The sequence below is a fragment of the Schistocerca piceifrons genome, chromosome X (genome assembly GCF_021461385.2).
Source record: "Schistocerca piceifrons isolate TAMUIC-IGC-003096 chromosome X, iqSchPice1.1, whole genome shotgun sequence".
Classification (NCBI taxonomy): domain Eukaryota; kingdom Metazoa; phylum Arthropoda; class Insecta; order Orthoptera; family Acrididae; genus Schistocerca; species Schistocerca piceifrons.
Genome location: NC_060149.1, coordinates 633,392,002 through 633,417,727, shown reverse-complemented (window position 1 = coordinate 633,417,727; position 25,726 = coordinate 633,392,002). Strand labels below are relative to the sequence as shown.

Sequence of the window (25,726 nt, the reverse complement as noted above, 5' to 3'; positions counted from 1 at the left end):
AGCATGCATTATTTGTAATGTAGTTTTGTGCAGACAATGCTTTGAGCCCTTCCACCAGCAGAACTACACAACAGAACAAATACGATATATGATTTTATGTATGTATATTTTGTATGCATTTTATGTATGTGTATGCAATAGCAAAAGATGAAAACAAAGATTTGGTTTCTTCTATTTACTGCTATTTTAATAAAAATCCTTATCACAAAGTGCTTAAATCATGAACCACAAATGCAGCACTTCCACAGAATGGACTGTGGTTGATATTTTGTTGAACATAAAAACTAATAGTAATAGTACTACAATATTTTTCAAATCTTAAATATTTTTTGTGCTCATATGATAAATAATCTAACAAATTACGTTTCAATGCACGCCCTTTTTTTTTAAAAAAAAAGTTTTGCCCTTTAAAAGGCTGATTCTGACACACTTTTATTCATCTTCATTTTATCATTATATTGATGACATATTTATGATCTGGTAACACATTATAGTTCTTCCGCAGTATTTCATTCATATTAGCAGCATGCACATTAACACTCAATTCACTGTTGAGTTGGAAACAGAAGGAAAGTTGCCATTTTTGGATGTTTTAGTAAACCATACATCAGATGCGCAGCTGCCCATTCTGTATACCTCAAGGCAACATACACTGACTTATTTCTCAGTGTGTAAAGCTTTCCCCAACCAGGTCACAAAATGGAGGTTTTAAATATGCTGATACATAAAGCTACAACAATTTCTGATAAGGACCATTTGGATTTTGAGATGTTTCTTCTATTACACTCCCTGTTTCTCACAGGGCCACAGCTAGCTAAACAGGTAGCAGACAAGGTGTAAGAAGTATTTTTCAACCACGCACAAAGACAAAAATAGATGCTGCACTCATTTAAGAACAATCTTACCTTCAGGGTCATTGGAATTTTTGACACTCCATGTCAGTGCAAAAGCCACAGAATCGATTAACCTATACAGTTTCCAAATGTATAGAACACTGATTGCACATTTAAAAAAAAATTGGTTTAGATGACTCACTAAACAATTGTGCTTTAGATGAATCACTATATTCTGAGCACAGCATAACAAAATAAACACAAAATTATGTTTGTTGAAAGAAAAATCTGCTCTCACGAATCAACTCAGTGAAACAGTCATGGAAAATGTCTTCTCATTTCCTTTGTCATTAATTGGGTGTCCTAAATGAAGTAAATTTGTATGCTGAATGTTTATAACTTATTATTATTATTATTATTATTATTATTATTATTACAACATCACCCCATCAGAACATTCAGGATTGATTACCTTTATAAAAGAACTTTACTTTAAGCTCCTTCAGTCATGTCTTGACAGCACACTAAACATCTATCACCATGTACTCATAATCTAAATGCCACATAGGCAGTTTGGGAAAAACAGGAATCATGGCTATTTCATTCAGTGCCTAGAAAATTGGCAAGTGAGTTTGCTGGTGATGAACCCTTTTCTCACGGAAGCCAGATCATGGAATGCACTTAAAACAGGTTTCTACTTTTTTTCAATTTTGTAAAACCCTCCCCAGAAAACAGGTGTACGCAAAAACTGATATTTCATCTCATTTCCTGCGTATCTTGTATGTAGAAAAAGTTTGTTCTATTTTCAAGAATGGCAGTAGGATAGGAAACAACCCTAGTTTTATGGTAAAAACAAATGGAAGATAAAAAGCCAAATTAGAATCATTCTAAGCATTTACAAAAAAAAATCATAAGACAGTAAAAAATGCATGCAATTAGAATTTACTGCCTCATTATCAAACGATAATCAACAAACAAGGTAGCATACAAAGGTACTCAACCTCACACACACACACTGTAAATGTACACTAGTATGCCACATAATTTCATGTCATTACTTTTACAGGTTTTAGTAGCAGCATTCTTTCTTAATCAAAATGGATACTGTGAACAAGAAGTTGTCAGGGTGAAATTTTCTTCAGTTTGAGTTCACTTCTAGGGAGGCATAAATGTTTACTGTTCATGGGCTCCATCCCCGTACGAAAACTGAACATGCCACTATCAAGTTTTGTTTCAGTTAATGGTCAAACATCATCAGGGATTTTTGGGAAACATGAGAGCTGACACCAGTGGCTCCTTGTTCAGCAAACTACTGTGTAGGTGACAGAATTATTTTGCACAGGAGCACCCACAACTATTGGTAAAAATTTGCAAGTTGTTTACAACATTCACTCCAAAAAAACATCTGATGTTAAATGGTAATTGCTACATTTTTTTAATGTTTTTGACTGAGGAACATACTGCCTATTAGAGGTAGTAAGACATAACGTTAACGTATTTTTGCCATTTAGGGAGTGGTTTCTGCTCAGTTAACAATTCTGCTATGTGTGCCTCAACACTCAAAAAGCTTTGGTGAAGGGTTGCATAATAACTACTTTGCACTTCCTTATCAGTTCACGAAATTAGTGACACCAAGCTTATTTCTCCCACCATAACTCAAAGCCACTCTTTATCCTTTTAATGCCACATATTTTTTCAAAGTGTCATGAAAAAATTGTCATGCAGTTTTACATTAAATATAAAACTTTATAAAATCACGATAGAATTTGAACTATTAAGAAAACGAACTTAATTATTTTTTGATTAGTAAGTAACATCTTTGATTATGGTGATATGCCAAAGCAACATCATTATAAGGAATGAGAGAGAGAGAGAGAGAGAGAGAGAGAGAGAGAGAGAGAGAGAGAGAGAGAGAGAATATAGTGCAAACAAAACCAAGAAATCTGCTCTCCTTACCTTATGACCTTTCTTGAAAGAGTGAGCATTAATCCCTTCTGTAACTTTTATGGATACATAATAATCACGAATACTTCCAAATATTTCATCAATTTTACCAATTTGCTCCTTGTTCTCCAAATATATTGGTGCATTAAAATATGGTACATCTTCAATCTCTGATTTGCAAACTATGTCATCTTGGCAAGTGTGGGCGAAGTCCCCAAGTGGAATAACCTGAAAAAGATTTGTGATATTGTCAAAAACATTTAAAAATAGCAAGGGTGAAGACATTCTCATTTAAGAATAGTATGAATATTAGATTAACACACAACTTATCAATGTTTGATTTACATCATACTGACAAAGCAAGAGGACTATAGGATACAGCTGGATTCTTGTACTTTCCATCATTATAACATCATAGTTTCTATTACAACGATATTGTAGAAGATATAAGTGACAGTGAGAAGGCAGGTACAACTTGGTTTACATTTCCAAGGTCCACATCTGGTTCTGCTATTAGCTACCCTGCCCACTCACATTAATGTGACCACCTGTCAAAAGCCTGAATAACTACCTTTTCCAGTATGGGCAGCTGCAAGACTTGCAGGAAGAGAGATTATGAAAGGTACTGACAAGGATGTGGAGCCATGCTGACGTGGTCAGGTGCACGAAGTTTCTCAACTGAGGATCCATGACGCAAACATCCCAATCAAGATGACCCACAGATTCTTGATTGGGTTTAAATCCAGAGATTTTGGTGGCTAGGGAGTACAGTACACACGCATCCTGGTCTCTTTGAAAACACACACACACACACACACACACACACACACACACACACACACACACACACACACACACACAGTGAGCTGTGCAAAACATTGTGTTGTCTTGCTGGTAGATGCCATCGTGCCAAGCAAAAACAAACAGCAAAAAGGGGCAGACTCCCAAAGGATAGATGCATACTTGTGTTGATATATTGTTCATTTGAGACTGACGATATCACCCAGGGAATGCCACAAAAAAACCTTTCCCAGACCTCAGCACTTCCTCCTCTGGCCTGGATCCTTCCAATAATTGTTGCGGGGTGCTTTCTTTCAGATGTTTCATGCCATATACACCAGCAACCATCTGCTAGCTAGAAGATAAAATGAGATCATTTGAACATGCCACCTGTCACAACTCAGTGGACATCCAGTTACAGTACTGCCATGCAAATTCCAGCCTTTGTCGTCAATGGGCAGTGAAACAATTCCAGCCTTTGTCGTCGATCGGCAGTGAAACAATTACCACACCAGAAACATTAATACAGGTACTCCTCAGGGGAGTATATTGGAGCCAATTATGTTCTTAATATATATCTAAGGCTTTCCAGACAATCTAAGATATGGAGAAAAACACTACTGGTGACTGCTCTCCTAGTTGAGGTACCAATTGAAACCCTGAAGAATGTTTATAACTGAGCGGCTTGTAATTAACACTGAATTTAAAGAAAACAAATGGTATGAATTTCAGGTTGATGAGGGATAACAGCAGTCATATTAAACATAAATGACAAATCTATATGGACTGTGCAACACACACAAAAAGGTTGTCAACTGTTACGGAATGTACACATGAAGTTACCGACAAAACAGTATTATCAGCATGTTAGTCCTCAGCATTCTACTATCATTGTGCAACAGCCAGTGTCTTGTGGTGACAGATAGGGTGATTATAATTAAAGTTAAACTTTAAAACCGCTGCAGAAAGAATACCACTGGACAGAATTCCGTCAAATTGCAATGGAATATTATCGGAGAAGGGAGGAAATATATTGCAGAAGAAAAAGAAAACTGTGTGAAACTTGATCAATAGATGATGCTGTATGTGTCAGAATATATAAATGAAAACGCCTGTCATGTGCACAACCCACTGAAGTTGGTATAAACATGCTGGGTACATGGCTTTTCCTCCTTTGCGCGTCTGCGATATTTGTCATGACTCTCTCAATGCACGATCACGCTCTGCTTGTAAAGCTGTATTACAAGAATGATGACTGTGCATACAACACTCTGCAGATGTTCCGGACACTGAAGGGTTTGAAAAAAGGCGTTGGTCCAACGACTGCCATGGGTCTGGAGAAAATGATTCGGAAATTCAAAAAAACAGTTCTTTTGGAGTGCAACCTGGTAGAGGGAGGAAACAAATTGACTCGACGTCAGTGGGAGCAGTGGCCACAGCAATGAAGGAGGGGACAAATGGTGGTGTGCAAAAGTGTAGTGCATGGAGAATTGCCCGAACATTGGGCATACCCATGAGCACAGTGCATAAAATTCTACGGAACAACCTCCTTTGGCATCTATTCAAAATCACCCATGTGCACAACTTGCTTCCTGTTGATCTGTCAGGAAGACAGACCTTTGCTTTAGAATTTCTTGCTCGCATGGAAGCGTGGCTGTGGAAGATTTTGTGGACAGACAAAGTCCACTTCCATCTCACAGGATATGTCAATACACAGAATTGTCGAATACGGGCAACGGAAAACCCACACGCAAATCAACCAGTACCACTTCACCCTGAAAACATCACTGTGTGGTGCAGGTTTACAGCATCATTTATCATAGGGCCATATGTTTTCGAAGAGACAGGTGCTTCCGGTCCTGTTACCTGTACTGTTACTGGTAAACGCTATGAGTATCTTTTGCGCAACCAGGTCATTCCACCTCTCCAACAGCATGGATGTGATCATTTTTATGCAATATGGTGCACCTCTGCACACTGTAAATCCAGTTAAGCAGCTGCTGAAGCGCCATTTCGGAAATGCTAGAATTATCAGCTGCCATTTCCCTACAGCCTGGCTGTCCCGATCATCTGATCTTAATCCATGTGACTGGCTGTGGGGCTATCTGAAAGATGATGTGTACAGTGTTCCAACACCAAACTTAGCTGCAATGAAGGCACGCATTGAGCAACATGTTCTGAACGTGACCCCAGAAACACTTCAATCAGAGTTGTGGAACATGCTGTTTCTCGATTTCAGCTTGTTGCAGAAAATGCTGGACAGCATACTGAACATGTTTTGCACCAGTCACAATGAAATTATTAATCCGATTCGATTCTGAATGAAGCTTTTTATGCGGTGTTTGGCCTCAGGATAATTAAAAACCAATCTTCCCCATCTGATGTGATATGACCTTACCGTGGTGGATGGGCTTACATAACTAACAGTATCACATCTGTACACCCATGCACACTGAGTAGTACAGCTTGTTTAATGTCAAACGTACACCGTAGGCATTGTTGTATGATTCATTTGTCATTTGTAGTCCACCACTATTAAATTATGATGCTTACAGCACAATCTATTGCTACATTTTGTAACTATTTATTTTTCTGCTGCCATACTTTTCCCCCTTCTCCGATAATATTCCGTTGCAATTTGACCCCATCAGTGGTGTTATTTCTACAGCAGTTTCGAAGTTTAATTATAATCACCTTGTATTATTCCTCTGAACACACAATTCTTAGCTATGAGATCCTTTTCTGGAGACTGAATGCACAAAATGTGGACACTGTTTTCAACCTACAAAAGAGAGTCACAAAATCAAGAAGTAAAAGTCATGGCCGACTGTAAGGCAATATTTAAGAATATGGATAGTATCACTGCACCAAATGAGTCCATACAGCTATCATTTGTGGAAAAAAAGCTTTTCTACCAGAGATTAAAATTGCATAATATTTTCCCAATGAGATGAGAAAGACAACTAAAATACATTTATTTAAAAAGGCAGTCAAAATCTACCCTTTAAATCATATGCATACTACATAACTAAATATTACTTTCAAGGAGACCACTGTTACTAATCACCACTCATTTCATCCATATTTATGGCATATGCAAGGCTTCGTCAGAAACAAAAGTGACAGAAGTGTCAGCTCCAGATGGCCAAGCATTTAGAAAATGTGTCATTTTTGGCACATGTCGTGCGAAGCACAAGCTGTTTATGTTGGTGTAGTTTTCAGGCAGTGGTTGGTGCAGCGGAGACAGTACAGAACAGTAATCCATGGGTCATGGGGTTGAGTCCATACACAGAAACTTTTCCCCCATTTTAAGTTTTTACATTGCCTGCACTGCAAATAAATCAAAATACTGCACTATGTATTTTATTTATTAACATTTTCATTAGAGGTGTGACCAGAAAGGGTGAAGGAAGATTTGGGATTGCAAATAAATTTCCGAGAAGGGATTGCAGTTAAAGCATACAGAACTTCATATTCAATTAGTTTCATTTTGACCTTCGAGCAGCCCTTGGCAGCTGCATCTGAGCAATAAGTTTTCGGAGCAGGTAGTGTCGGCCCAATGGCTAGTGGAGACAATGCTAGCTACTGCTATGGAGCTCATTTGCTTGCTATCTTGCAAATGAGTAACATGAATTTTTTGCAAATATTGTAAGAACACAGCAACAATCTCGTAAAAAATAAAGATTCTGCCAAAAATGTTTGACAGTACAAGTGAAAATATTAATGTTCCTGGAATTGCTACAAGAACAGGTGCCACACAATGAGAGCATCAACAGCAAAGCATTGAAATGACTGAAAATGGTGCTGGATGCTAGGTTACATCAGGGACAGTCACATGTGCAATGCTCTCACTAACTTGTGGAGTTCTGTCACCTGACTGCACACTTCTCCCACTATCACAGCCATGCTCTCTGAGGGGGGCAGAGGAGTAAACTGAATGTAACATTTTTAGATGGCAATGCAATAATGAAAGGAACACTAAATGTCTTGTAGGCAGCTCAGTTTTGTACTTCATAACAACAAAAATCATAAACAAAACAGTTTTCTGTATTATTTAATTATTTTTGGAGCACTGAAGACATAATATTATTTATATCTGGTACAAACTGTTGGCATACATGAAGACATAGACAATTCCACAGGTTTTTGTCACTTGCATTGTCATGTATTCATGGCCGAATTAGTTCCACAATCCAAAAAAGCCTCTCGCACACACATGCTGATTGAAACATCGTATCATGTTTGTCAACCTCATTAGGGAGATGTGGAAACTCTTCTCAAGGAAAACAATGTAGAACTCTTGGATAGTTCTAATGTAAAAGAATTAGTCTTCAAAATGCGAACTACATTACAAATTGATCACTTCCTACTGCACACAAAATAGTGCAGCCAGCCCACTGAAAGTGAGAGATCTGCAATCCACTCTGGATGTTCTAATTTTTGTTCTTGCTTTCCTTTTTTGCTTAGAAACCCAACAATAGTGGGTCTAAACTCGAAAAACTGTTCCAGGCATGCCCCTTGGCTTAACCAATGTTCTTAGAACTAAGTATTAGGGCGTGCCAAAAAGTAACACCTCTGAATTTTTTATGTGAAAACCCTTACGGCTTTTTAAATAAAACTAATGTTACTACCATTCTACATCTTTACTCTTCATGTCTACATATTTTGCAGGCTGCTTGTGCTAGAGGGCTCCGAATTGAAGCATGTAACATTGTAGTGCATAACACAATTATGCCTGTACGTGAGAAACAGCGTGCTGTAATTGGGGTTCTTATTTTAAGAGTTTGTCCATACATGGAGCAGCCTCTCCTTTAGCATGACAATGCCAGACCCCACACGAGTGCTGCGACATCGGCAACAACCCAGTGCCTTGAGTTCACTAACATCAATCATCCTCTATACAGTCTCAACTTGGCCCCACCGGATTTTCAAATGTATCCAAAACTTAAAGAACACCTTCGAGAATTTTACTTTGGTAATGGTGAAGCGTGCAAGCAGAGGTGAAGCTGTGGCTCCAACAACAAAAGCAAACATTCTACTGTGATGATACTGGCAAACTGATCTCTTGTCGGGAGAAATGTGTTTTTAGTCAGGGTGACTATTTTGAGAAATAAATGTGTAGACATGAAAAACAAAGATGAAGAATGTTAACAACACTTGTTTTATTTAAATAGCTTTAAGACTTTGCACACAAAAAATTCTGATGCATTACTTTCCAGCACTTCCTTGTACGTATGAATGTTTACTACCTAATGTGCAATGTTAGTCTGTGGAATCCAATGTATGAAAGGCATAATGTAAAATAACTAATATTTATATCAACACAATAATATCTTTAACTCTGTCCTTCAGCCACATGAAGATATTGTTAGATGGAGATTTTCTGGCACTTTTAACAAATACATTTTGTTATATCCTAGCCAGTAATGCCACCCGAGCCCGCTGCCAAAAGGTTGGCAGCATCAAAGTCCGGACGCCGTCCGCATAAGCAGCGCCAGCGAGACAGGAAATCGCCACAAGTCTGTGCGCGCCACCGCTGGCTTCTGGGTTCTTAAGCGCTGGAGTCGCGAGCGCTAGGACAGTTCTGTATTCGCCGCTCAGTTGTATACTCACCACCGAATTGTGTACTTGCTAGTCAGTTGTGTGTTCATCGCAGCAGAGTTGTTGTTTGTCGTCAGCCGACGCTGACCTAGCCGCTCCGACTCGAACTAGACAGATCTCTGTAGACACGGAGTTCACCACTGTGTTTCTGTATCTTCGTTAATAAAGATAAGTACCGACTTTTATTTAATCAGCGTGTTTGGGTTTTCATCTTTCTGTTCACTGTTCCAGCGGACCGGTCGGCCCACTATTAAAAGTGTGGCGGTGACTTCATAAGCCGTTTCTACCGCGAATTGTTTGTCGCTACGAACACCGCCACAAAACATTTTACCAGATTATGGGAATTCATTACAGGCTTACAATTTTTGATGTAGGTAAAGTATACAGTTATATGAGGGTAGCTACAACACGCACTGCTCACTGTCATCCCAGATTTTCTTATCCTCAGCTATTGAATTATCCTGGGTACTTTCCTTTAATCCCGTGAATCACACTATTTAAGTTACTGTTTCATGATGCTCCATTTACTACATTCAAACCCAATTTCTGTCATACCCTCATTACCGTTGTTGTTGAAGTTAAACATCTGGAAATCTGAAAAAAAAGTCTTTTTCTGCTATGGAAACAGTGTAACTGGAATCTTTTTCTGAAAGTGTTCTGAAAAATTTTATCTCATGATATTTATCAAGGAGTGGGTTGTTACACAAATTTCAATTTAAAAACTCAAAATTTATATATGTAACTCTGTATGTAGGAATATCACTAAATTCAGTATAGAAGGGCATTGATGCATGTTAGGGAGAACAGCCCACTTGGCAAAAGTAGTATTTGCACATGGGGATTAGTTCTGAGCAAAGTACTTCTTGTGCTGTACTTTCACCTTGTGTTTCTCATGAAACAGTCTAATCAGTTGCATGGTATACACAAATATTGAATAGATCAACAGGCGTTTGGACTGTGATAGATCTGATAAAAGGACTGGAGTTACTGCTTCTGAATATGCACCTACGTAATCTGGCCAATATACTGCAGAAAAAAAGTGTTCATTGTCTCAAATTCACTTCTGACAGAGGTTCTCTGCAACTAAAACTGAACAGACATTATCCCCGGGCTAGCTGTAGCCCCATTATTGTTTGTTAATTCTAAACCAATGTCCTGAAGACCACTGCAGTTGTAGTTTCGTAAATATCTCAAAGAACAACAGGAAGCCAATGACAACTTCATAAACATTTTTAGACGCTCCGATGAAGCCGTATCCACTTGTGAGGGTATCTTCAATATGCCCAACACCCACCACATCATATCTCCCATGACCATGAATATCAGGTCAACTTTAACATCACTATATGGGTGAGAATATGGGGAGACAGTCATTATCTCGCCGAAAACAGACATCTTGAGAAATGTGGGTGTAGTAGAATTATAGGTATTATAGCTTAAGCATAGGAACCAACCAGGGCATAAACAGTTTATTTACATTTAGCCATCACCAATTACAGATTTTTAAAAAATCCATTGTCAGATGGCTCTTACTAGCTTTTATTTGACAAATCATTGCTTTCTCATCATAAACTATTTCTGCAATAAAAGGTTTAAAACTCAACATATATATATATATATAAAAGAAAAAACCATTTGCTATTTGAGGAATCATACAGAAAATGTTCTCAAAAGTTAATTACTAAATAACTGGCAAAAACTTTTGTGGTGGATCTTCTTGAGTGATCCTCATTTGTTGAATATTTCTTTGTATGTTTTTAAAATTTCACAAGTCATGCACTATGTATGTATGTATTTATGTACATACATACTGTATAATTCACTGATTATTAGTTTAAAAAAGTATCATTTCAATTTTTAGGGTACAACACACTATGATCAACATTCATATGTGACCCAGTTTCACACAGTGAACAAAAATCAGTTCCGAAGATGCCCTACACCTCAACAACTTAAGTAAATCAGGTTCGCCACTCATCTCTATCATATTTTAGCAGGTTGCTATACTGCTAAACAATCATGGGGCAGATGTAGATTCAGATCATAATTCATTAGTTATCAATTGTACATTAAAACTGAAGAAATTGCAGAAAGGTAACAAATTAAGAACCTAGATAAATTGTCAGAAGCATAGGTTGTTGAGTTTCAAAGGGAGCATTAGGCAAACAGGCAACATTTGACTGAAACATGGGCAACAGATACAACAGAAAACAAATGGACAAATTCAAGAGATGAAACAGAGAAGGCAGCAGAGGATCAAATAGGCAATAAGACAAGGCCCAGTAGATATCCCTGGATAACACGAGATACTGAATTTAACCAAAGAAATCCAAGATGATATAACAACATGAATATTGGGAAAGATCCTTTGGTTTCTGAAGAAATGTAGGCAATACTGAACCTATGACATAAATTAGAAGACAGGGTGAAGAAAGCAAACATATGTTTATACTATTTGTAGATATAAATAAAGGTCTTGGCAGTGTTTACTGGAAAACACTCTTCCAAGTTCTGAATGTAGCAGTGAGAAAATGGGACAGCTAAATGTTATCTACAACTTATACAGAAATAGACTGCAGTCTGAAATGTCAACAGACATGAAAGGGAAGCAGTAGTTGAGGAAGGATTGAGGCAGAGTTATAGCCTCTCCCTGCTGTTATTCAATCTGTATGCTGAGTGAGCAGTGAGGCAAACCAACAAGAAGTTCAGAAAGAAGGAGAAGAAATAAAAATGCTGAGGTTTACCAATGAATTTGCAACTGTGTCAGAGATGACAAAGAAATTGGAAAATCAGTTGAACGGATTTGATAGCATCTTAAAAAGGTAAGAAGAATATCAACAAAATTAAAACAAAGGTGATGGAATGTAGTTGATGGTTGGTTGGTTGAGGGTTAAGGGGCTAAAAAGCAAGTTCAAATGTCCTTTGATCCAGGAGTAGTTCATCCAAAATTAGAGATGCCTGCAAAGTACATGTACTGATGAAGGTACAGAGGAGTAGTAAGATCGAGGCATTGAAGCCAATACTGATGCCAGAGTTGAGAAAGAATTTATGAAGAAGTGTATGTATTGGGCTGATAAGTAGGTCTGAGCAGATGAGGGGTCTCCCAGGGCTCATCATATGATGAGAAAAGCCTCAGAGCGCATCCAACATCTGACAGCCCAATAAAGGGCAAAGATAGTTACAGAGAAACAATATCTTCTAGTTAGTAGAACCAGAACAGTAAAAGCGAGATGGCTAAAAATATGATCAACATCAGCTGGACCATCAATAACAAAAACAAGAGGAGACAAATACCAGTAGGTGTGGCAGCAGATGGGCACCCTGGGGTTCCACATGCGGGAGAGTCGTTCAACCCATAGCTGTCCCCCTCCTGTCCTGGTGTAGTCAAGGCATTAAAGAGCACCCACTATTCACCAGAGTGCTGCCTCTAAAATACAAAATAGGGCGTGGCAGAAAAGGAGACAAACCACATCTAAAAGAAATTAAAACACAGTAAGAGAGGGGTGAAAGAGTGAGTTGGTCAAAGAGGTAGGGTCAAAGGTCCCCTAGACACAGCATTCCACAGGAGACACCCCAATCACCGAGAAAACTGAGACCCATTTCAACTGTCTGTGAATCGTCTACCAGTATCGGAGGCAGAGAATTCAAAAGGCCATGCTTAGCGCGGAGGGCCAGGAGAAGGGGCCATTCCTCCATGATATGAACTACTGTCCGTAAGGTTCCACATGAACAATGTAAGGGTGGCTCATTATGAGAACAAAACTATGGGTTAGCCTGGTATGACCAATTCAGAGGCTACAGAAAATGGTGGATTCCTTCTGGGAGGAATGGAATGAAGAGTGGCATGCGGCGGTAGTACCCCTGATAATGCAAAGTTCATTAGAGGGGGCAGTAGCCAACCAGATTTCATTCCATCTCCGAGTGGGGAGAGGCCTTATTTGCACTCACAAACCTGCACCTGGGGCCGGCAAGGTGAATGGGGGTCAAGTAACTGCTCCTCTAGCCAAAGAGTGAGCCAGTTCATTCTCTGGGTTACCTACATTACTTGGGACTCTGAGAAAGACAACTGTGCAGTCAGTATGACTAAGTTCAGTGGAAAGGTCATGAATAGCACACACCACAGGGTGACAAAAGAGTAACATGGAAGGTCATGTTAATGGTTATCAGCTCTGCTGCAAAAATCCTACATATTCCTGCCAACAAATGGTGTGCCGGATCACCAGGAGATATAAAAGCATATCCAGTCTTATCCACAGTTTTAGAGCTGTCAGGGTAGAAGAGGGTAGCATCCAGAACTACTGAAGAACTGAACGTAACAGATGCCGAAAGATGCTGAGGGGCAACTGAGACTTTAGGACCTTGGAACAGATTGGTCCAAATTTGTGGCTTGGGCTCCACCGAAGGGGAGGTGCGTGAGAAAACATGAGGAGCACCTTCCAGGGAGGAGAGCAAGAGATCATGGCAGCGGGCTGTGGGGGACATTCCAGCTGGTAATCACACCCAAGGATGGAAATTAGGAAGTTGATAGCCCTAGTATCCAAAAAGAATGTGAAACACTGGATGATCAGGGTGATTATATAGGAGACCAAGAATTGGCACCATTGGAATTTGAAGAGGGAAGATACCCACTTCGGCAACAAAACCGTCTACAAGCCTAGTCCGGAGGGTGCCTAAGGCCAAACAATGTCGACAATGATGGACAGGCTCTGTAGCTAAATCAAACATTTTTAAAACATTGAATGCTACAAAACTTTGGTTTTAGCTTTTACCTACATTTTTTACTATGAAAATTTAGAGTTTAGCTTTTATAGTTTCTTTACAGTATAATGAATAATAGGTACACTGCAATGATAGACTCAAATATTTAATTACAGTTTATAGAGTTGTTAGAAAGAAAGAAAACATTTATAGGATACCACATAATCACTTGTTATTTCATCATACCTACAGATTAGTCCCCTTCGAGCCTCAGTGCCCAAGCTGCTATAATGTCACGTGTCAAGATCAAAACTCTAGGGAAAGTCCCTTGCTCTACACACGCAACTGATCACCATGTCTTGCTCTAACAGTGTAGTGTATCTAAACTAGAATTCTTTTCTTGGTAATTCAGTAAGACTGTTCTTGTTTGTCATGATCAGATCACTGGATATATAGTTGCCTTGATGCTTTCAGTTGCTGAAAGTTCATGCAGTTTTATGGGTTGGCTTCAGCCAGTTGCTGATAACAAAACATGAGCATCTTGCAAATATTGCAAATGTGAAATTAATTCCAAAGTTAGTGACTGTAAAGCTCACACTAAAAGAAATAAACATAAAAAATTTGTGCATTCCTTTTTTTAGTAAATGTCAGACAGTAATAGTTTTCATTTCTGCATTCACTTCATTAGGAATACATGAAACGGAAGCTAAACACTGTGCCCTACTATCGTGTACCATTCATCTGAACTCTACAAAAGTGCTTTCACAGAAAGTAAACATTCTGGTATTCACTTACATTGTTCCAAGCGTGCTAAAACAATTAAGGAAAAGAAGTGCTAGCACTTACTTCCTCCATGACCTAGTTAAAGATATTAGTGATCAAACATTTAGTATAACAACAGGTTAATCAACTGACATCACAATGATTAAACTTTTAACAGTAGTTATACAGTACTTCAGTCATAGCCATGGAAAAATTATATCTAGATCGCTGCTAATTGTATAAGCTCCCAGAAATGCACTTCAAATGACCCGCATGCACACTAATTACTGAATAGCAGCTACTTCTACTTCCTCAGTGGAAATTAATATGGAGGAGGATGAAGAAAAAACATATTTTGAAAACTTATAGGTGAGTGAGTGTGTATATAATGTCGAGCTTTTAATTTAACTATTTTGAGCTACTAATTAGTTACTTTTTGGCTTCTTTTTATCTTTCATTTAGCATCTTTCCATGGATACGAGTTGGCAACACTCCACCCCAAGAGGTGTGGACAAGGAAGCAGACAATGTTAAGCTTCCACATTCTACTAGCCTTTAGTTGATGAATATGGGGCAGCCAAATCAGCTTTTTATCAAAAAGGCCCAAAAAATGAGTGTGTAACAGCTTCCAAGTGATGATTACTCAGGCCGAATTCTAGGTCAGGATGGAGTGTGGTGCAACGACAGAAATGCCCGGACCACATATTTTCCACGAGAGAACTGGAAACTACAGGAAACCGTCCACCACACAGAAGCCCATTAAATGGTGCCTCGGAGATGGGGTTCAACCGAGCCTACTGAATGGGAGCTGTAGCAAATGCAAAAGTCATTGACGTACAGCACAGGGACAACTAGTGGTCTAATGAAGATCACTAAACCATAGATGGCGATGAAGAATGGGACACTCAGGACAGAGCCCTACTGGGCATTGTTCTCTTGAACTCATCAAGAGCTCAGTGTAGTACAAACTCGCACACAGAACAATTGATGGGATAAAAACTGATGAACAAAAATCGGTAGGGAGCCTTGAAAGCCCCAGTAATGGAGGATAAGTAAAATGAGATTGCGCCAAGTGGTACTGTATGCCTTATGTAGGTCAAAAAAGACTACAATAAGGTGTTGGCATTTAGGAAAATGCCTGTCACACTGCTTATTCCAACTAGACCAAATGGTTGTTTGTAGATGTCCCTCCCAGAAACCATACCGATATGGGAACGAAATGCCCTCAGACTCAAGAACTCAGCATAATCTGTAGGTAAACATACTTTCAAGCAGTTTGCAGAGAATGCTGGTGAGGCTAATTGGTGAGTAACTGTCAAAGAGATGTTGGGTTTTTGCTTGGCTTAAGGACTGTGGAGATAACATCTTGGACCTACTGATAACAAACATATCCGAACTTTTCGACTCTGTAAGTGCAAAACAGGGAATCAGTGATCATAAAGCCGTTGCAGCATCCCTGAATATGGAAGTAAATTGGAATATAAAAAAAGGGAGGAAGGTTCATCTGTTTAGCAAGAATAATAGAAGGCAGATTTCAGACTATCTAACAGATCAAAACGAAAATTTCTGTTCTGACACTGACAATGTTGAGTGTTTATGGACAAAAGTTCAAGGCAATCGTAAAATGTGTTTTAAACAGGTACGAGCCAAGTAAAACTGTGAGGGACGGAAAAAACCCACCGTGGTTCAACAACCAAGTTAGGAAACTACTACAAAAGCAAAGAGAGCTTCACTGCAAATTTAAACGCAGCCAAAACCTCTCAGACAAACAGAAGCTAAACTATGTCGATGTTAGTGTAAGGAGGGCCATGCGTGAAGCGTTCAGTGAATTCAAAAGTAAAATTCTATGCACCAACTTGACAGAAAATCATAGGAAGTTCTGGTCTTACGTTAAATCAGTAAGTGGCTCGAAACAGCATATCCAGACACTCTGGGATGATAATGGCATTGAAACAGAGGATGACACGCATAAAGCTGAAATACTAAGCACCTTTTTCCAAAGCTGTTTCACAGAGGAAGACCGCACTGCAGTTCCTTCTCTAAACCCTTGCACGAATGAAAAAATGGCCGACATCGAAATAAGTGTCCAAGGAATAGAAAAGCAACTGGAATCACTCAACAGAGGAAAGTCCACTGGACCTGACGGGATACCAATTCAATTCTACAGAGTACGCGAAAGAACTTGCCCCCCTTCTAACAGCTGTGTGCCGCAAGTCGCTAGAGGAACGGAAGGTTCCAAATGATTGGAAAAGAGCACAGGTAGTTCCAGTATTCAAGAAGGGTCATCGAGCAGATGCGCAAAACTATAGGCCTATATCTCTGACATCGATCTGTTGTAGAATTTTAGAACATGTTTTTTGCTTGCGTATCATGCCGTTTTTGGAAACCCAGAATCTACTCTGTAGGAATCAACATGGATTCCGGAAACAGCGATCGTGTGAGACCCAACTCGCTTTATTTGTTCATGAGACCCAGAAAATATTAGATACAGGCTCCCAGGTAGATGCCATTTCCTTGACTTCTGGAAGGTGTTCGATACAGTTCCGCACTGCCGCCTGATAAAGTAAGAGCCTATGGAATATCAGACCAGCTGTGTGACTGGATTGAAGAGTTTTTAGCAAACAGAACACAGCATGTTCTCAATGGAGAGACATCTACAGACATTAAGGTAACCTCTGGCATGCCACAGGGGAGTGTTATCAGACCATTGCTTTTCACAATATATATAAATGACCTAGTAGATAGTGTTGGAAGTTCCATGCGGTTTTTCGCGGATGGTGCTGTAGTATACAGAGAAGCTGCAGCATTAGAAAACCGCAGCGAAATGCAGGAAGATCTGCAGCAGATAGGCACTTGGTGCAGGGAGTGGCAACTGACCCTTAACATAGACGAATGTAATGTGTTGCAAATACATAGAAAGAAGGATCCTTTATTGTATGATTATATGATAGCAGAACAAACACTGGTAGCAGCTACTTCTGTAAAATATCTGGGAGTATGCGTACGGAACGATTTGAAGTGGAATGATCATATAAAATTAATTGTTGGTAAGGCGGGTGCCAGGTTGAGATTCATTGGGAGAGTCCGTAGAAAATGTAGTCCATCAACAAAGAAGGTGGCTTACAAAACACTCGTTCGACCTATACTTGTGTATTGCTAATTAGTGTGGGATCCGTACCAGGTCGGGTTGACATAGATAGAGAAGAACCATAGAAGAGCGGCGCGTTTCGTCACAGGGTTATATGTTAAGCGTGATAGCGTGACGGAGATGTTTAGCAAACTCTAGTGGCAGACTCTGCAAGAGAGGTGCTCTACATCGTGGTGTAGCTTGCTGTCCAGGTTTCGAGAGGGTGCATTTCTGGATGAGGTATTGAATATATTGCTTCCCCCTACTTATACCCCCCGAGGAGATCACGAATGTAAAATTACAGAGATTCGAGCGCACACGGAGGCTTTCCGGCAGTCGTCCTTCCCACAAACCATACGCGACTGGAACAGGAAAGGGAGGTAATGACAGTGGCACATAAAGTGCCCTCCGCCACACACCGTTGGGTGGCTTGCGGAGTATAAATGTAGATGCAGACTATACTAACTCACCTTTGAGCCAAATATGATTGTAGATCCTGAGTAGATGTAGCCTTTGAGTAGCATTAAGGTGTTGCATCAGCTCATTTTAAATTGATTCTGGGCCTGAGGCTGTATTGTGAAATGAGGCAAGAGCCCGAAGCACTTCTCAGTCAGTGCTTGATTCGGCTCAGCTGAAGTGAAATGTAGGATGATGTCTTCAGCCTGTCGTTTTTGCAGTAGAAAGGCAGCCGCTGTTCAGCAAGAACCGACACATTGGTACAAAGACCAGTTTGAGGAACAACATGATCACTGACAGCCCAGAAAACTACTGAGGTCGACCCATACCTGGCATGAAGAGACATGTGTTCCCAGGGAAGAGACGTACAGGTTCCTGCATTCAATCAGATAGTGAGGCCTAGCACGAAGCTGCTTCAAAGTCATTAGGTTGGTCTGCAATGGATGTTGCTTGAAATGTAGCAGAACTCTTCGGCAATCCTGAACAACTACTGTAATGTCTTTGGTCCATCACAGCACCAGCATGTGGTGGAGGAGACCTGTAGAAAGGGGAGTAGCAATTCTGGTGGCACGGGCAAAGGTAACAGCAGAGGCATACAATTGCCAGTTGGCTCTTTGAAGCCTGGTGATGGCAAGGAAGCGATAAGATCACCAGAAATAGGTCATTGTCACACGAAGATTGTCATGTAGTGACCAATGCAGTGAAGCCAAGAGACTGGAAATAGATGAATGGATTGATGGGGTTAGGGGGATCGAACTATGAGGTCATCAGTCCCTTAATCCTTTGTATGTCAAGCCGGAAACAGTCACCAGAGAGGACATGCACACAAGAAAATCCCAACTGGCTCTACTGTATCTGAGAATCAAGACAGCCAAGAGACAGAAGCAAGTAGAAGTGAGAGAGGGGAAAAGGAGAAGGTGCTACAGTTGTCCCATCCAGAAAGCAGCTGGAGAGCCCTGGGACACAATATGCGACAATGACAAGGAGTCTGTCAATCAGTGACAGATGAAAACAAATAATAAAAATTAAGAAGATGGGAAGGGCAGGAGCCAAGCTGGATCACTGAGTAAGGGCAGCCACGGGCCCCTCAGGTCAGAGCAGCTGATGAGGCAAATGTGCCCTATGTCAAAGCAAGAAGTAAAAACCACTTTCACAGAAAACCAAATCAGCCACTTCGGCAATGTCTGCTAACACCAGAGGTAGCGTGTCAGCAAGTTTAAGGCTTTGCCATAAGATGGCCAAATTACACCAGTCAAGCAGAATTTAAGCCACTGTGAGATGAGCACGACACTGGCAGTGGGATGCACTTTCATAACAGAGGATGTGGCCATGTGTCAGCCAAGTGTGGACAATGTGATGAGGACAGAGGGCAGAAGATTCTCTGCAAGATGCATGAATCAAAGACTGACTGACACATGGTTATGGTCTCCTTTACGGTTAACAGTTTCTTTGGAGAAAGCACACCACAACAATTCGCATTCCAAGCCTGCAACAATTGCCAGTGTAGTCAACTGGAGGTCCGGTTCCAGTACCCCCATCTCCTGGTAGCCAATATGGCCAACTAGTCAGTATGTTCATTCCTTGGGATCCAAAAGTGATCACGCGTTTATACAAAGGCGATCGACTGTCCACCATACAGGGTGAAGGATGGCCACAAAGGAGATCCTGGATAGTCACAATCAACAGGTGTCGAGAGCAGCACTGGTCAACACCATGAAGACTGCCGATTAAGATCAACTTGCCAGTGTTAGAACAATGGTGATATAGGGCTCAAACAGTGGCCACCAATTCTGCAGTGAATACAATGCATCCATTCAGCAGGAAGCATAGTTCACTGCATCCTGCGCGTGTAGGCAAAACTGGTTTGTCCGTCGACTGAAAAGCCATCAGTGCATACCATGTGTAAGCCTGGAAATGCATCAAGGACATTCAGAAACATGCTGCAAAAAACCATACAGAGTATTGAGTCTTTTGGTCCGAGGACGTGGTCGATGCAGTTCCGAGGATGGTGTGCACGCAATTTCTTCCTGACAACAGGTGACAGTGAGGAAAGGTGGCATTCAGAGCAGAGAATATGTATGCAAATTGTGAGCATGATGCCAAACCTTATCATCTGTTGTAGGAAGTAGATATCCCTACCAGGAAAAAGGACATGGTAGTTAAGATGCTTAGGGGAGCAGTGAATGTGCTCGGCGAATACGCTGTTCACAGGGCTGGTCTGAAAGACAGTTGTCTCAAGTCAGCTCCCACAATGATGTATCAGGCCCAGCATCCGCAATGCTAAAGGTGGTGCTGACCCATACACCAGGCTCCCATATCAAGATGCGACAGAATCAGAGCTTTGTAGACCCACAAAAGTGTAGAGCAGTCTGCACCTCATCTGGTGTTACTGAGACAGCAAAGAGTTTAGGTGTGACCAGCATGTCTGCTTAAGTTGGTGAAGACAGGGGAGTCACATCAATCGGACATCATAGGCCAATCCCAAAAAGTGATAAGACTCCACCACATTGAACATTTTGTCCTCAAGGTAGAGTTTTGGTTGATGCTGGACAGTACGCTGGTGACGGAAATGCATGACACATGTCTTGGCAGCAGAAAACTGGAAGCCATGGGCAAGAACACAGGATTGCGCCTTTCGTATAGCACTCTGCAGTCGGTGTTCCGCAATGCCCACACTGTAGATCCCACAGTTGCAGCTAGACAATTGATAGCCACTAGAAAAAGGGGCACACTCAATACAGAGCTCTGTGGAACCCTGATCTCTCATACTTGGGGTGTATTGTGGGAAGAACCAACTTAAACCTGGAAAGTATGGTAAGACAAGAAGTTCTGGATAAAAGGCAGGAGTTGACCCCAGAGACCCCACTCATGGAGGGTAGCACGAATGTCATGATGCCACGCGGTGCTAAGCCTTATGCAAGTCAAAGAAAACCTTAGCAAATAGCAGACTCCAGGCAGACTAAACTGTCAACAGATTGGCCTTGGTGAAAACCATCCTGGGATAGAGCCAAAATACCCCCAAACTCAACTTACCAACAAAGTCGTTGGTTCAACACATCTACAAACAACTTGCAGAGAACATTAGTGAGGCTAATTGAGCAATTGCTGCCCATCTCAATGGGATGCTTACACTGTTTCAGTACTACGATGATTAAGCTTTATTGCCACTGTGATGCGAACTCACCCTTACTCCAGAAACAGTTGAAAACAGCAAGAATGTGATGTTGGCAATCCACTGATAAATGTTTGAGCATTTGGCTGTTGATGCAGTTTGGGCCTGGAGCCGTGTCACGGCAAAGGGCTATGGCACAGAGGAGTTCCCACTCACTGAATGGAGGGTTATAAGGTTCCAGGTGACGTGTAGTAAGTGATAAAGGAAGTCGCTGTATCTGCTGTTTGAGGACGTGAAATGCAGGCTGATAATGAAGCATTCCATAGAAAACAGGTCATTTTCCTTTTTAAAAAAGTGCCAATACTGTGTCTTTAAACTTTAAACTCAACATATTGAACGTAATTTTGGTGAAATTTGCAGTTTTGAGTTGGTAGTACTGAATCAAGATGACTAACTGTAGAATTTTCTGAAACAAGCAAAACGTGACCAATTTTGCAGGCTTCGTCAGCAGACAGTAAGGATCTTTAGGAATTCGTACCACATACTTTGTGGAAATCAAGCACTTGACAACACATTTACAAGTATTCAATTCAGTGATTTTTATAATTATGAACAGTAACTATGCCATAACTAGTTAAGAATTTCTTTGTCTCACTCGTGATGGAAAATAACATTTTTTGCCTCTTGTGCATATCCTTCAATAATTTAATTTCTTTTATTTATATTACAAGCTAGTTGTATGTTCTGAAACTCCCATAATTTTAATGGTTTTACCACATTTCTATCATAGGTTACATTGGGTATTAAAGTGTGTTCCATATGTGATAACTGGATTTTTTTATGTTACGCTTTTTTGTACAGATCTTTGTGTGTGTTTATGCATTTGTTATTTAATTTTTTTACTGTTGTTATTATTTTAGTCTATTTTTGTTTTGAAGGCTTTGTCTTTAAAGAAGCTGACACTTTCTTGAAAATGACATCTGGATCATCATCTATATTATTATTTAAGGCTACAATATTTACTCTCTTTATAGGGATATACAATAACAAAGACAGCTAGTACAAGTGCAGGGCAGATGCAAAAGATGCGTGAAAGACTAAAACATGAAAACCCAGATTTTCAAAAATAGGAAAACAAGCGGATCTCGCAATTAAGGAAGATAGAGAAGCAAGGCACGTTCTCACAAGGCTCTGTGGGTCCATACTGATGTCAGCAGTCACTGCGAAAAGCCATACAGAGAACAACATGAGCATTGCCCAAATCATCAAGGAAGAAAAAGGCAGTTTTGAATGCTTAACAGAACTTGCTGATTTGTCACCACCAACCACAGAAGTGCATCATTCTCATGCAAAATCCAAAGTTGATTATTAAAAAGTGAGAGATTTCTACTTCAGGCCAATATTGTATATACATGCCCGGTAATTAAGGACTCTTATCACTATCTCGGAGAATGGAATCAAGAAAAAGTTACACAAACACTACATAACAATTTTCTTGAAAGAAGTGTTCTCAGTTTTTAAAAGACGAAAATCCAGATCTTGTTATTGGTTTCCGCAAATTTTGCATCTTGCAACCAAAGACTGTTCCACTTCTGAAAAGTACTCCATCCGATAAGTGCAAGTGCAGAGTACACGAGAACTTTCATTTCCAACTTAAAGCCTTTCAATACAGCTATTCAAACTCTTTCTGGGAAAAAAAAATACTGTGTGATATGAAAATCAATTCTGCTTGCTGGCAAAACAGGTGTGAAGTCTGCTGTAATGGCAAACTTTTGCTTGTGCCAGAAAACAGCGATGATGAAGTTTTTTGGAAAGGCTGGGAAAACAAAGATCAAGGATTAAAACTTTCTACCCAGGAAGGGCACGTTGTAGACCAATTTGAAGCCACACTACAAGACCTGCCAAGCTTTAAAGGCCATATAAGTATCAAACAAATACAGTTTGCAGCATTTGAGATTGATAAACTAAAAACCAGTGGTATTCACATTTTGCAGATTGATTTTGCCATGTCTTTCTTATGTGAATACCAGAATCAAATTATGATTTTGCCCTGTCTTTCTCATGTGAATATCAGAAGGGGACTTCAACCTTCCCTCAATATGTTGGCAAAAATACTTGTTCATAGCCGGTGGTAGGCAGAAAACATCTTCCGAGATTGTCCTAAATGCTTTCTCCGAAAATTATTTCGAGCAGTTAGTCCACGAACCCATGCGAATTGTAAATGGTTGCGAAAACACACTTGACCTCTTAGCCACAAACAATCCAGAGCTAATAGAGAGCATCATGACTGATATAAGGATTAGTGATCACAAGGTCGTTGTAGCTAGGCTCAATACCATTTCTTCCAAATCCACCAGAAACAAACGCAAAATAATTTTATTTAAAAAAGTGGATAAAGTGTCACTATAAGCCTTCCTAAGAGACAATCTCCATTCCTTCCGAACTGACTATGCAAATGTAGATGAGATGTGGCTCAAATTCAAAGATATAGTAGCAACAGCAATTGAGAGATTCATACCTCATAAATTGGTAAGAGGAGGAACTGATCCCCCATGGTACACAAAACAGGTCCGAACACTGTTGCAGAGGCAACAGAAAAAGCATGCAAAGTTCAGAAGAACACGAAATCCCGAAGATTGGCTAAAATTTACAGACGCGCGAAATTTGGCATGGACTTCAATGTGAGATGGCTTTAATAGGTTCCACAACGAAACATTGTCTCGAAATTTGGTAGAAAATCCGAAGAAATTCTGGTCGTATGTAAAGTACACAGGCGGAAAGACGCAGTCAATACCTTCGCTGCCGATGGTACTGTTACCGATCGATGACTGTGCCGCTAAAGCGGAGTTACTGAACGCAGTTTTCTGAAATTCCTTCACCAGGGAAGATGAATGGAATATTCCAGAATTTGAAACACAAACAGCTGCTAGCATGAGTTTCTTAGAAGTAGATACCTTAGGGGTTGCGAAGCAACTCAAATCGCTTGATATGGGCAAGTCTTCAGGTCCAGATTGTATAGTGATTAGGTTCCTTTCAGATTACTCTGATACAATAGCTCCCTACTTAGCAATCATATACAACCACTCACTCACCGATAGATCTGTGCCTACAGATTGGAAAATTGCCCAGGTCGCACCAGTGTTTAAGAAGGCTAGTAGGAGTAATCCATCGAACTACAGACCTATATCATTGATGTCGGTTTGCAGCAGGGTTTTGGAGCATATACTGTATTCAAACATTATGAATCACGTTGAAGGGAACGATCTATTGATACGTAATCAGCATGGTTTCAGAAAACATCGTTCTTGTGCAATGCAGCTAGCTCTTTATTCGCACAAAGTAATGGCCGCTATTGACAGAGGATCTCAAGTTGATTCCGTATTTCTAGATTTCCGGAAAGCTTTTGACACCGTTCCTCACAAGCGACTTCTAATCAAGCTGCGGGCCTATGGGGTATCGTCTCAGTTGTGTGACTGGATTCGTGATTTCCTGTCAGGAAGGTCGCAGTTCGTAGTAATAGACGGCAAATCGTCGAGTAAAACTGAAGTGTATCAGGTGTTCCCCAGGGAAGCGTCCTGGGACCTCTGCTGTTCCTGATCTATATAAATGACCTGGGTGACAATCTGAGCAGTTCTCTTAGGTTGTTCACAGATGATGCTGTAGTTTACCATCTAGTAAGGTCATCCGAAGACCAGTATTAGTTGCAAAGCGATTTAGAATAGATTGCTGTATGGTGTGGCAGGTGGCAGTTGACACTAAATAATGAAAAGTGTGAGGCGATCCACATGAGTTCCAAAAGAAATTCTCAAGGCTGTCAATTCAACTAAGTACCTGAGTGTTAAAATTACGAACAACTTCAGTTGGAAAGACCACACAGATAATATTGTGGGGAAGGCGAGCCAAAGGTTGCGTTTCATTGGCAGGACACTTTGAACATGCAACAAGTCCACTAAAGAGACAGCTTACACTACACTCGTTCGTCCTCTTTTCAAATATTGCTGCGCGGTGTGGGATCCTTACCAGGTGGGATTGACGGAGGACATCGAAAGGGTGCAAGAAAAGGGCAGCTCGTTTTGTATTATGACGTAATAGGGGGGAGAGTGTGGCAGATATGATACGCAAGTTGGGATGGAAGTCATTAAAGCAAAGACTTTTTCGTCGCGGCAAGATCTATTAACGAAACTTCAGTCGCCAACTTTCTCTTCCGAATGCAAAAATATTTTGTGGAGCCCAACCTACATACGTAGGAATGATCATCAAAATAAAATAAGAGAAATAAGAGCTTGAACAGAAAGGTTTAGGCGTTCGTTTTTCTTGCGCGCTGATCGGGAGTGGAATGGTAGAGAGATAGTATGATTGTGGTTCGATGAACCCTCTGCCAAGCTCTTAAATGTGAATTGCAGAGTAATCATGT

General features: G+C 40.4%; 1 protein-coding gene across 2 annotated transcripts in view; it reads right to left on the bottom strand.

Annotated features, from left to right (window-relative positions):
* The window catches only part of LOC124722078 (H/ACA ribonucleoprotein complex subunit 1), a 71,716-nt gene that overhangs the window by 10,375 nt on the left and 35,615 nt on the right, over positions 1-25,726 (bottom strand). For both annotated transcript variants that reach the window (XM_047247274.1, XM_047247273.1), the window contains exon 4: positions 2,790-3,005. In XM_047247274.1, coding sequence (XP_047103230.1) covers positions 2,790-3,005 — 216 coding nt within the window. The remainder of the gene's footprint in view (positions 1-2,789; positions 3,006-25,726) is intronic.